The sequence below is a fragment of the Haemaphysalis longicornis genome, unplaced genomic scaffold (assembly GCF_048455015.1).
Source record: "Haemaphysalis longicornis isolate Haplotype H1 unplaced genomic scaffold, Haemaphysalis longicornis Haplotype H1 scaffold_3, whole genome shotgun sequence".
Lineage (NCBI taxonomy): Eukaryota > Metazoa > Arthropoda > Arachnida > Ixodida > Ixodidae > Haemaphysalis > Haemaphysalis longicornis.
Window position 1 is genome coordinate 85,572,528 of NW_027526335.1, and position 13,583 is coordinate 85,586,110.

A 13,583-nucleotide genomic window follows, 5' to 3' on the forward strand; every position below is an offset into this window, starting at 1 on the left:
CGCGTGGTTGAATAATATCGCTGTATGTGCAAAGAAGACAACAGAGCCTTAGTGGCCGTATGCTTGGAAACTTCAAGGCACGCAGGGATCGTATAGCTAGCACACAGAGGATGTCCGCAGTACGGTGTGGACTTCGAGATTGGGAAGAATTTATTCCTCGCGCACATGGACTCTAAAGCCGCGTATCTCGCAAATCCGAAGCTCTTGACAGTTGCACCGGCCGAAATAAAAGGAGCCGGGCACATGGAGCAGTCCTGGCCGCGGAGAAGCCCGCTTAAAGGGGGCGGAGGGGGAGGCAGCGACGATGGCGATCAAAGGGGCGCGCTCCTCGGGCCGCAGTAATCGGGCTTTAATATCTTAAAGTTGGCCATCATTATCAGCGTCCTTTCCGGGACACTTTGCCATGCAAATGTCGGCTCCTTTGGGCCCCGGGCCCGAGCCGTCCCTTTGTCGTATTCAGATGAAGCGGAGGCGTGTAATTAAGGCTCTTTGAAATGCTCCTTCTCCTCCTGCTTCTTCGGCAGCCGCCCACGCCAAGGGCGCTTCGTTAGTGCGCCCGAATTGCAAATGTCGCTCGGCTTTCATTAGCCATTCATTAGCGCTGTCCGACTCGCTCTTAATTAAGATTTGTTTTTCGGTAATGAGCCCGAGGAACGGGTGGAGAGCGCGGCCGCACGTGATCGCCCCGCTCGCTGCACCGCCCCTTCAACTCGCCCCCTCCCCCCCTTCGTGGTGGTGCCGCAGCGCTGACGTTGCGAGTCCCCTTTCCTTCCCGCGTTGCAAGGGGTCACTCGGTGTCTTCCCCGCCCCCTACCCTTCTTTCCCTGCCCGGGTTCGCCACCTGAGCTCACCAAAAACCTCACCCGCCTACACTCTTCTCCGACCTGTGCTGCGATCGCATTTCCCGATTTCGCGACAGTCGCGGACGTGTATTAACGTGTATTAAAGAAAACCCTCGCAAAAAACGTCAGACCTTGCATCAAGTCGAACGTGTATGTTCGCTCAGAGCTCTCGGGTCCCTGTGATTAAAATGGCAGACTTACCTTCGCAATACCAAAGACGACAAGTCGTGGAGAATCGCACCGCGTCAAGGGCTATCGATATGGGAAGGAAGCAAGTTTCGCACCACTGGCATTAACGCCGAGTTGCGCGTTGTTGCCTTTGTGTGGCACGAGCACGCTGTCACGACAACCTGTTTTCCAATCTGTCGTAGCCTGCATAGCTAAGCGTATACTACCGAGAGTTTATACGCTGCCCACGAAGCTGCTTTAGAGAACGCCCCATGGTTTAGAGGTGCACGAGTCATTCCCCAAACCCGGACATGGACTTCTCCGGTTCGGAAGCTCAAATGTTGAGGCAAATCCAGACAAAAACTTACCCACACAAATCCCGGCTATCCCAGGTGTTCCCTCAAACACACACAAACGCATGCAATAAATTCGGAAACCCTTCCAACTTATTTCACGCAACATGTGCCTGCCCTATCATCTGGCCGCTCTGGCGAGCTCCGACTTTCGGATTCAGAAGGACTTGACTCTTAGAGCCCGGAGAGGAGCGGAAGAGTCTGGGAACCTGGAAGGAGCGCACCATCCCTAGGACAATCGCGACACCTCTTTTTTTTTTTTTTAAGTTTCTTTTTCCCTCTCCGAAGTCGAGGCGCATCGCATGTATAGCGGCTAGAGAGACGAGCCGGGAGCTTTAACGAAGCACGCGAGGTCAGCTTTGAGCCCAGTTCTATGAGCGTCACCATGTTATGTACACTGCACTTACAAAAATACAACAATACGCCCCTGTAAAAATCCTACGATGGCCTCTAGTATCACAAATATAGGAAAGTTGTAGATCTAAATGGACCCTGCATATACATGAACTTGAGCACAAGGTCAATGTATAGCTGTGCGGAAATTTAATGCAGTAATTTTCGAGTAGGATCGAACAGATTTCTCGGGAAAAAATTAGCTTTCAATACTGAACAAGAAATCAAATAATGGTTTATTTGAGAGAGAGAGAGAGAGAGAGAGATAGAGATAGATAGATAGATAGATAGATAGATAGATAGATAGATAGATAGATAGATAGATAGATAGATAGATAGATAGATAGATAGATAGATAGATAGATAGATAGATAGATAGATAGATAGATAGATAGATAGATAGAGAGAGAGAGAGAGAGAGAGAGAGAGAGAGAGAGAGAGAGAGAGAGAGAGAGAGAGAGAGAGAGAGAGAGAGAGAGAGAGAGAGAGAGAGAGAGAGAGAGAGAGAGAGAGACACAATGGGAGGGTGCACTGCAGGGCGTCAATGACTCCCGCTTCTTTGCGAGGTCGTTACTAAATTAAGGATGCATCGTGATTCCACGTTTCACCCTCAGTCCACATTGTGCCCGTTGCACAACTATACACACAGACCGATGTGTCCAGACCTAATATTTTAGCTTTAATGTCACGTGAAAGTTCAAATAGCTCTACTGCCGTTTAGAGTACGCGGTTCTTCAGAGGGTACTTCCCTCCCCAAAGCATTTAACACTTACAGCCATTTTTCGTGTTTCAGTTCTCCAAGACTGAGCTCGGGCCGAGTAGATGTGGCCATACGAAAACTGAAATATATTGAAATCGAAATACTCTAATCAAACCGAATCAAAACATAATTAATATCGGACGTATTTGATGGCGCGATATTTGCGTACGCATATACATTGCGGTCCTAATACTCGAATCAATGGGACTGGAACCATGATTGGCATTTGGCCTGCATTATGACACCCGATATTTGCGTGCGCTAGACTTCGTGCAGAGCCGAAGCTTTGTCAATCTGAAGGTACAGACATAAAAAAATGAAACGCGAACACAAAAATATGAACCAGGACACACAAATAGCACGATTCCATTCCCCGCAAGTGAAATTATTACCTTCTTTATTACAGTACCAAATATTGAAAACGTGAATTCTAAAATAAAACACTAGCGAGCCCTTATTTTAGCTCCCCTATACATTATCTTTGATTTCGCGTGTTTTGATTCGTATTTTCATGTTCTCATTTTATTTGTCCATCACTTTGCGTTTGGCTTTGGAGCGCAGGCTGAAATAGGAGGTCAACACCGACAGCTATTATCGGTGGTGAATGCTACTTCCCGCGAAAGTGTTCTCTAAAGTATAGCCACCAGTCCGCTGCTATACCGCTTCACGAAAATGCCTCACGACACACGCGTTGTATCCCACATATTCAAGTGCAGGTTTCGGTAGAAAAATGATCTCTTATTAGTATACGTACTCGCCATTCAGGTACGAACAGGCCGTTCAGATTTCAATTGCGCGTCCTTGTGCATAAAAGCTTCCTTCTCAGGACTGCTTGAAAAGGCTGGAGCAGCATATATACCGTGTCTGCATCGGAGAAAATAAGTTCCATGTACTCACATGTTGACTCGGACGCTTGATCTTGGTCGACTTGAATTCGATGTTCCTGAAACGGCAGGAGAACATAAACGGATTAAAAAAAGAACTGCGCGAAATTAAGTGCGCCACCAGTACACGCCTTCGACATAATAGCAAGGGTTGCAAGCGGGTTACGTGCACAGGATTCTTTCATGGTGCATGGCAAGTTTCAAAATTTTGTCCTTTCATGGAGTCCATTAGCTCATCCACTCCACGTGGTCGTGCCTTCGCAACATCATCAGCAGAGAGTTTAGACGCAATCATGTAAACGTGTACATATAGTTTTTATAATCGCTTTTCCCCCCACTGAATCGGTCAGAAATGAAACGAAAAACAAAGGCGAATTCCTTTACCGCTTATATCACCGAGGAAATTAATTATTTGGGGAATGCTACCACAAGCATCGCAATTTGTTTTCCGATTTCCCGTGTGTCCAGTGCCGCCCTTGCACAGTATACATTGGTCAAAGTGGAGCTATATAACGACAGTATAGTAGCCGCGCTATGGTTTAGTTAACCGTTTGGTCCCTTTGATGTCGTCTCTTTATTATGACGCAAATTAATTCCGAGTAGGAATGGCGGAAGCAGCATCCACCGTCCTGTCGTAAATTCTAGAGGCAGAGAACAGGCTATAATCGTGATGGAAATTCAGCCATTCGATGTTCTTCGCCAAAGAACACCAATCTGTATGCAAACTGCATGCAATCCGAGTGCCGGTACCGGACAGGGAACGTTTCTCCGTTCTGTTTAAACTCTGTAATGTCTCTTGAAGGGCTCTGTCCGAACCGTAGGCTTCTGGTCGTCGCAACGCGCGGCGTTTGGATGCAATGGAGCCTACACGCACCGGTAACGCCGAGCTGTGCTCCGTTATCGCACACTTCTGCAGGAAAAAGCGAACTTGTTACCTTATAATCACCTTCAAGTCTCATAATTGAGCGTGAAAGGGGTGGGGAGAGGCAGTTAAATTGATTTGGAGCGCTCCGAGTGGAAGAACAACTCCAAACGTTTTTTTTTCTTCTTTCTTTATTTTGTGATGCGGTTCAAAGCCAAACAAAACTAAAGCCAAGTGGAAATATGTTGACGTGCTTGCTCGGACAGTTAAACTTGTGGCAGGCAGCGTTTCCGAAATAGCGACGTATACTTTGCTCGTCAGCTTCAGACACCGCCGACCGTGCATCTTCTGCAGGCAGTTATTAGCCAGCTGGTCTGTCCCGCAGAAATCCAACAAACGAAAGTAAATAGACCGGCGATATTGACCAGACGCGCAGAATCATATCGCCACCTGTCGGTCTATGCCGTTCCGGGTTCCTAACCAGAGTAGACCGAGATAACAAAAAAACAAAGGGTAATGTAAAAGGGTGACGACGAAGAATAGGCCCTTATTAGTCAGCCGTCCGAACTCGCATCCACGGGAACACCAAAAAAATGTAGAGGGGAAAAAACGCCTCCATAATCAACTGAACACGAACCGGTGTTTCCCGCCGCCACCGGTTGAAGGGCCCCGACCGACACCGGTTGAAGAGCCCCGAAATAGCGCGCAGCCGCCGCCGCGCTCCTGCAGTGTGCGGTGCCGGAAGGGTTTCCCCGTCGGGAGGGGAAGCCCCACTGCGGGCGCTGGGTCCCTTCCGCGGCGCCTGGCGAGATCGTCTCTATCGGCACGCGCCCCCGCCAGCTGCTGCAGCGCGGTTAACAACGTCTAGACAACAAGGCCTCGGACAATACACGTCCCTCTTCGCATTCGGCTCCATTATGGAAGATCAGAATATTGGAGAAGCGGAAGCTGTGAGGTATGCCTAATAACTAGCCAGCGAGAGAGAATGATAGTTGAGCCAGTGAAGCGACAGCTTCTCTTTGGGCATTTTCTCTAGGCGTTGACGCCGGCAGCGGCTGGCGGCGCGGAAGGGTTTCCGCCCAAAGTCAGCCCGCGGAGCCCTTTTGTGGCGCCCCTACCCGAAACATGGCCGCAAACAAGCATTATACCGGCTCTTTTCGGCGCGGTCATACGTGTACGGGCGCGGATTAAACGTACACGCTGCGCAGTGGTCAAAAACGGCTCGAGTGCTTTTGTCAACAGAGCAGCGGCGCCTGGGCTTCGCTTGTGCTGGGCGTCTGGGACGGACGGGCTGCAGCGTACACGGTCTTCTTCCTATTCACGCGTGCGAGTTCTAAGCTGTGTTCGAATCGATACCGGTGAACGCTGCGTCGTCTGTCTCACATTGCAAGCCTGGACTGATAGTATCCTTTTAATGCACCTCTATTTGCGAGCGAGAGCCTTCTTCCTGACACTTTTTACGATGATGAACATTTCGAATTTGGCGCCAAGTGTGTCATGACACGCACCTGCGTTACAACTGGGAGGATGTCTTTGCAGAGTGTTCCGAACGATTTTTTAGCATTGTGGGTCTTTTTTAGGAAGATCTAAAAAAAAGGAAAACAGAACAAAGGCCATGAACTTTTTCTTTCTGGTTTCCTTTTCTATATAGTTCATTTAGCCAAAATGAGGCATATGGCGGACAATCCCTGAAGTCAAACTTGTGAATTCTCGCTAAATGGCTAATCTTGTTTTTGAGTCAGCTACCTTATTTTTTGAATGAGCATTTATTGGGTGAGCTGCATTAGAAGCGTTGAAATGGGATCTTCAAACGAAAAAGAAATCGTTGGGAGAGAGTGAGAGACGGGTCAGAAAATCTGGTGTTTCCACATACGCGCAAATAAAAGAACGTATCACGGAAACTGCGGGTTTGTGTCCCCCTATTTGCCTTCAACCAATATTGATTAATAATTGGTTTTCATGCCTCCTGAATAATTCACTTTCGTGATTCCGTTTAGCTCGCAGTCGAGATCAAATGTTGTCCCCCGGAAAAAGCAAGCAAATATATAAATGACCCACTGGTTATCAACGCCTCAAACAACCTTTAATTCGATTTTACCCAGAGAAATACTCCATCATTCCAAAGCATACAGGTTGGAATAGGTACGCAAGTAGGAAGCTATTCAGTATGGCTAAACTGACTCCGAATTTCCGTTTTTTTTTTTTTATTTCCTCGCGAGCTCGGAACATTTCCGTTTCCACATCCCGGTGAGGAAAGCCTCACCAACGTCGCTGTAACCACCGCACGAATTGACGACGTTGAGCACTGCGTTATTCGTCGTCGTGCCGTTACCCCTTCACCGGCTAAGCGCGGCCCAGGTGGCGATGAAGAAAGCGCGTCTCGCAACTCCCCTTTCTTCTTTCGCGTCGTCAGATGGCAGCGTCGTGGCAGCGCTCGCGTCGAATGGCGCGCGTCTTTCCCCTCGGTCGACCCTTCCGACGTCGCCGCCGATGGGCAGCGTCGCGGCGACCGGAGGAAAGGGAGAAGAGCGAGGCTGACCCTGGCGCGCCGCCAGGACACGCTGGACGCCGCAGCTACGCCGAATCAGCGCCGGCGCTCGCCAGCGTCGCGCGGAGGAGGGGGCGTACGTCCTTTCCAGCGCGGCACTGGGGAGAAAGCTGAGTGCATCTTGTTGACGCCGCCTTGTTTAGTTGCGCAGCGCGCGCTGCGCAACCCTTTGGCGCTGCTGCGTCGATCGGAGGCCCCGCGCTGGGGGCGGCGACGAAGTCGCGATCCAGCTCCTCCCAAGCAGCGCACTGCCGCCGCCGCCGCCTCGCCTCCTTACTTCGCTCTCTCCCGGAATAGAAGAGGAGGATCGTGCGACGACGCTAGGAGATGCGTGGGGTGAGGTCAGGCGATGTAGGAAAAGGCACATGATGCAGTTCACCGGCACCGCCCCCGCACTACTACTGTTCGCTACCGCCTGCGTTGCCCTTTGCGTTCATTTGCCCTATGCCCACAGCACCTCGACTTCAATTAAGTTTACTCATCATCAACTTCCTCCCACAGGTGGGCTTCACCACGACGCTCTAGGACGGCAAATCAACGTAATCAAGTGTGCAAACTCGGCGAATGACGAGACCAGCATGCGATTTGAGCAAAAAAAATTCCCCCGCATTTCCCCGAGGGGGAGAATGTGAAAGTGCGAATGCACGGTTGTCGGCCTGCTTGCGGCGCTTGCGCTCGGCCCCCGCAGCCCACCGCCTCGCCGCCTTCTCTTCCATCTCTTCCATCGGGTTTGTAGTATCACGTGTACACCACGCAGTTATCAAGCCGCTATAACGCCGCTGAGTCGCCAACGCACGCCGCTGACGACGTAGTTTGAATGCGTTAAAGATATAAGGCGCGTTACTCACACTGATATCAGCGTGGCTTCCGTGGCTTAGTCGGTAGCGCGTCGCGCTGCGGCCGCAAAGTCCTCGGATCGAAACCTGGCGCCGGATGCTGTTTCTTTTTTAAATATAGAGGAGCACTGCGGACGCCGCCGACGCCGCCGACGCCGCCGCCGCCGCCGGCGGTGGATGGTTTGGGGTCGCTTATAAAGTGCATTCGCACTTAAAATAGAATCTTCGCTGGGACAACAGCGCGGACGCTGATCTGTCGTTTTGGAGCGTTGTGGTGAAGCCGACCTGTGGTTATTTCTGAGAGCGTAAAGAGTTGGTAATGAGTATATGGTGCTGCAGCAATAAATCGGTGCTTTTAATCAGTTTTCATTTAGAAATAGCTGGATCCTTCGCACTGAAAATTTGAGCAGCCCGGGTCTCAATTTGTGGTCAATGTTGAAGATAACAACGGCAGCAACAGATCGCTGATTCTTTAGTAATAGAATAAAAACCAGTACTCCGCTGCAAGGGAAAGACAAGCGGAACTTGAAATGCGACCTTCAGGGAATGTCTGAACGCACTGAAACGAGGTGCTTCTCTAAAATATAATTTTTTTTACTGACGCTCGCCGTTTGTGGAACATTGTACTTTTTGTTGCTTATTTTTGATACACATAAAAAAAGTTCGGTGCACAGGAAGACGACCTGCTTAATCGACGGAACATTCAGCCGTTGCTGGTTCGAGCCAGTATCGTTTGCGGGAGGTGCGCGGACAACAAAGAGAGCGTCCGCGCTCAGGGACTGAGTGAATTGACCGGAAGAGAGACCGGAAGCGGCCGTAAAAAAATCGCAGGCGAGTGCGCATGCGGGTTTGTCGTCGCGGAGGTCCTGCTCCAAGTGGGCTCTGTTGGCTCTGCGCTCTAGATAGTATACCATACACGAATCCGTCCCGACTTTGAAGAGGCTCACTATTACGACAGGATACATGCCTTCGTGTCCCCATCTTTGGAAGGAAATCATGACCTGCTCTCTCTTGGAGTCACGGAACTTCTTCAACGTGTGTCTGGCAGCTTGAGGTACGGCCTGTCGTATACAAATGCGCGACAAGATTTTTCTTAGTTTTACCGATTGTGGCTATAGTGCGTGCACAATGGGGAGTTGAAGTTGTGGAAATGTGATATCTGCTTGCTAAATGTTTAAATCCACCAAGCGTGTAGTTTTGTTAAAGAATGAATTTTCTAAACACCTTTGTGTAGATCGTGATAAACTTTGGAGAACTTGCCTTGTACAAAAACACTGAAATTTTTTGCTGGTTTACGTGTCCACAATGACATGGTTTAGTGTAAAAACACTATTTTCCTGCCTCTGCCAGCTTCGAGGGAAATTAGTAAAGCTTATATAGTGAAGCCTCCCATATTTTCCTGGATATGGCTTGCTTGCGCAAAGGTTGATTGGCAACAGAGGGAGGAAGCGACGCAGGTTTGTAACGGCCCGACGGTAGGCCTGATGTCGTGCTTTGAAGGCTAACGTCGTCAACCGGTACATGCAGCTCCATGTGCAATGAGTATGACGTTCCTTGGCATGACGCGTTGGGCTCACCGTTAAGGTTGCCCAAAGCTAAGCCTAGACGGGGAACATTAGGCCTACCGCCATAGTTTGAGTATACTAACGCCATCAACCGGCACCAGTCGGAAATAAGTACTTGTGCTTCAAGCTGCGGTAACCGATTGATGCAGTACATACACGTCTTGCAGCGTTTTATTAAACCTGAGCTCGGGCTGCTGTGGCTGTTGTTTGTCTATCAAAGGGTTACATAATGTATTGTATAAGGCTTTATAAGGAGAATGCATGCTCCTTTCGGGTGATACTCCGTGGTCAACGTACTTGACGCTGCCAGATAATTAAATTTTTTCTGCTGTGTACTCTCATGCCAAGTACATTCGGGGGAAAGCGAAATAAATAAATATCTCCTTTTGGTGACCTAGATTTCTCGTTTTTACTGGCTACTTGGCGTATAAGGTTGAGCTTCGGATTCGCTTGTGTATACGGCAACAGGCGTTGTGGCCTTCTGGCTCTAAAGTGTTTGACCTGAGACGTTGCTTAGTAGGCCAACCACTCTCGTGGTGGTGGTGGCGAGCCTGGCATGTTCATTCTGCAGTTCCCGGTGTGAATGCAGCCTAACAATGCATGCCTTTACTGCGAGAGACCACGAGCTACGATGTATACTGTCAAATCGTTTTCGGTTGACTTTTTCACGTTCCTCTTCGTGTACCAAAGGTTTGCGCTCGCCGCAAGGTGTCATGTTTGCAATTATATTCTTCGTATTTTTTATTACTTCTGCTTAGGACTAATTTAGGCATGCCAAGGAGCGCTGCAGCTTTAAACGAATCATGAACACGCACAGGCTAGCGTAGGAGCCGGGACTGGGCGGAGTCGAGTCGCAGCAAAGCAGCAGTGCCGCCTCCCAGCTAACACGCCTGAGAAAAACGCTGACATGATCAACGCCTCCGCGTTTATTGCTAGGTTACCCTTTTTGAGGCCTCTATCTTGTCTCATCTTCTCTCCGCCTTAAGTTGTCCTTTAACTCATCTGCGCTCTCCCAGGTCGTTCAGTGCCCGCATCGCATGCCAGGGGACTTGCCCTTTATACTCACGGCCTTTGCAGCTAGCCGACCGTATACACTAAGTGATGTTCAAAGGAACGAAGGGCCCGATGAGTGCGCGTGTTTTGCTAACAACTGCTGCCCCTAATTTGCGAGCAAATAGGCTCGACGCGAAAAGGTTAACGGGTATCCTGATCCCTTCCGAGAAAAATCTCCTATCACGGAATAAAATAAAATAACAACCCCGCGCTGGCGTCGTGGAGGAGATTTCGCAAATGCCACGTTTATTGTGCTAAAGGTTTTAAACCCCGGCCTTTCTTCTCGTGGAAACTTGTGTATGCGAATTTCAAAGGTCTCGTCGCCCGTCGGTTTTAGCTTGCTTGTTGCTAACGCACCCCTATTTCCGTTGTAACCTTAATGAAAAAAACATATATAGAGAGGAATTAAACAAACTACGGTACTCCGAAATGTCTCTGCCAACTCCAAAAAAGAAGCGAGCGGCGTAGCTTCCATGCCGATATGCGTCTATTCTAGATCAAAAACATCTTGAGTCTTCAAAATTGCATCTCACATGCACAGAAATTCTTTATAACTCGCTGGCTTCACACGTGGACAAGTCTATAACAGAGCGCTACTTCTACCCGCATCAGCTAAAACCAAAATAAGAACCACTTTTTTTCGAGAAGGTTTGGAGTGGCGAGCAAGCGAGCACTCGGCAAATGTCAATGACGCAATTAAAGATAATGACTTCCTCCTATACCTGGCCTGGAATCCCGCCTTCTTCACAATCAGCAATACGTTTGGTCATTCGCGGAAACCTTCTTAAAAAAAAAAAAAAAGCTAGGAACGAAGCTTGGGTTTTCCTTGCTACACCTCTCCCCGGGTATCCGGTTGAACGCAGACTAACAAAGAGGTTATACCGGTGAATCTGCAGCCTCTGGGCCTATTTTCGTTCACCTCAGGGTATTTTAAAACGCCACCCGCACACACCTGTTACCATACTTCCGAAAACGATAACACGTCGTCTCACCAGGTTCAAACGTGGCGCGAACGCCGTTTGCTCAGCGCGCTCGCACGCCGCAAGCACGGGAAGGTCATTCACTGGGGAGCCCGTCAGTTCGTACAAATAAGCATGTTCGCCACTCTTCCGCCCACAGGTTACGAACACATCGCTCCTGGTAACCGTGAAAAGACGTGATTACGCGCACATTTTCCTAATCGTTGAAATGCCACGCAGCGAACGCCAAGATCAACACGCGCTACGCGGCAATGAAACGGCGTCCGCGCCGTCCTCCGCAGCTCACCTGGTTCGCCGTGGCCTCTTCTCTTGCGCGGCTTGTCGGTGGCCGGAGCGGAAGCCCGACGACGCAGCGCAGCGGCAATCGGCGGAGCTGCCGGCGGCCGGGCCCGGCGGCCTGGCATGCCGACCAGCGACTGACGCGCCGGGCTCCCGCACAACCCTTTCCGGAGGCCCCCGCCGCCACCATGCAGCGAGCACGGGGGGTATTTTCGGGGGAGAAGACAACCCTTCCGCGAGCGGCGCGCCGCGAACCTCGGTCGCCCCGAAAGGGGGAGTCCCGCCGCCGCCAAATTTGGGTCAACTACCTGAACCCGCCGTACACAAGCTGCCGGCGTCTTCCTTCGCTTCCCCTCGCCCCCCTGATGGTCGGGGGGTCGACGCGGGCCAATTACTGCGCAGCCCTTCGGTTCCCACAACCACCGAGCATCTCGACACACGGAGGCACGCCCGCTTCCGAACCCCGCGTGTAATATGCGCAGCCCAGTTCGTACGGCACCGCGTTTTTCCTGGAAAATGTGGCCGCCGAACGACACCCCCTCTAGCACGGGCGACGGCTCGGTTTGAGTTGCGCCAGAATGCGGGTTCGAGCCGAGCACCGCTTCCGTCCTCGTCCCCCTTTTTGCAGCTGTCTTTTTTTGTTTCTGGGCTGCTGCGCTGGCAGCCGGCGTCTTGGGTCATCGGGACAGCAAGGGCTGAGGCGATAACTGGCGGGGTTCAACGCGCGCGAAGACGCCCAGCGCGAGTACGAGCTCTCGCCACCGAGAGGCGTCTCTGGCTTTGGCGGCGTTGTCTTCCCTGTGATAAGCGAAGAAAGGCCGCGTCTTTCCGCCCGGCTGCGCCGCCGCCTTGCCCGAACCGCTTTCGGAACTTTCTCTTTTCACTGGTGGCAGCGAGAGAAAGTTGCGAGATTGGCAAGAAGCGTATAGGTACCGGTTATTATGCGGGGCGCCCACCTTGGGAATTAACTGTGACAATGGTCCATTCACAGCAGTTGTTATACACAGTACCGTCAGCACAGTAAACACAGTACCGCTGTAAACGCAGTACCGCTTTATGCGCACACGCGTCACGTGCAGTGACGTTGAAAGCGCACTCTTCCATCCTTTTTCTGTTATATGCATCTGCGTATACCTTGTTCGGTTTTAATGGAAGACCAGTATAGACGTTATTCAACGCCTCGCATGCGGTATTTATTCGTCTACCGCATGAGTTGCTGCACTGAGTTGCTAGAATAGAGTGAATTCGTTTGCTCAGCCTGAATTCGGACACTGGAACACAAACGCACAGACGTGCGTACTCAATCTGAAGAAAAGACGAACCATTACACTGAAGCAGCATTTCTTTTTAATCTGTGATAAGCAGAAGTAACACAAACTTCACGGCTCAGTAGGGCAAGGAAGGCGTGCTAAACTGCTGCGACTAAGAAAGAACGGTGCTTCTTGGTCAAACAGCCTGTTCGACGAAACATCGATCGAAGTCCGTCCCATCTGGCATTATTTTTCATCGGAATTAATAACGTGAAACTCTTTCCTCATCTTCTGTCAGCTTCCCACCTCCACAACTAGACAGACATACACAATCACACACGCGCGTGCATCTTGACTTTTAATGATTCCTTTAGCCTAAAGGTGGTTATACAAACCATGAAGGGCAACTGCGTCAGAGTGACACAAGTGACTTTCACCGGTTCATATCCGCTCGCTGCTTACAGATGACGGGAAGGGAACCGATCGGGAGAGGCTTTCCTTGGGTGAAGCTGTCCGAACACAGGGGTCAGTCACTGTAACCGGTGTCCGCACACATGGAGGGGATTCCGGAGCAGCCACTGCAGCGCACTGTTGCAGCGCCACGGAGGGCAACAGCGAGAGACGGAAGTGGCGACTGCGCGAAGGAAGGAGCCGCTCAGGGAAGCGCTATTTCCGGGGCCGCAAGAGTTGGGACGCTGGCAGGCGGTCCCCAGCGCGGGGCCCCCAGCGCCCGGCCGGCTATTCTGGGCGCCCAAGGGGCTTTCGGGCATCGTGCCCCCGTATGCCACCAGCTTGCTCCGCCAACCGGCT

At 50.8% G+C, this 13,583-nt stretch overlaps 1 protein-coding gene across 2 annotated transcripts in view; it reads right to left on the reverse strand.

Moving 5' to 3' along the window:
• Positions 1–13,583, reverse strand: part of LOC144174764 (uncharacterized) — a 163,337-nt gene that overhangs the window by 108,483 nt on the left and 41,271 nt on the right. For both annotated transcript variants that reach the window (XM_077703630.1, XM_077703631.1), the window contains exon 3: positions 3,414–3,459. In XM_077703630.1, coding sequence (XP_077559756.1) covers positions 3,414–3,459 — 46 coding nt within the window. The remainder of the gene's footprint in view (positions 1–3,413; positions 3,460–13,583) is intronic.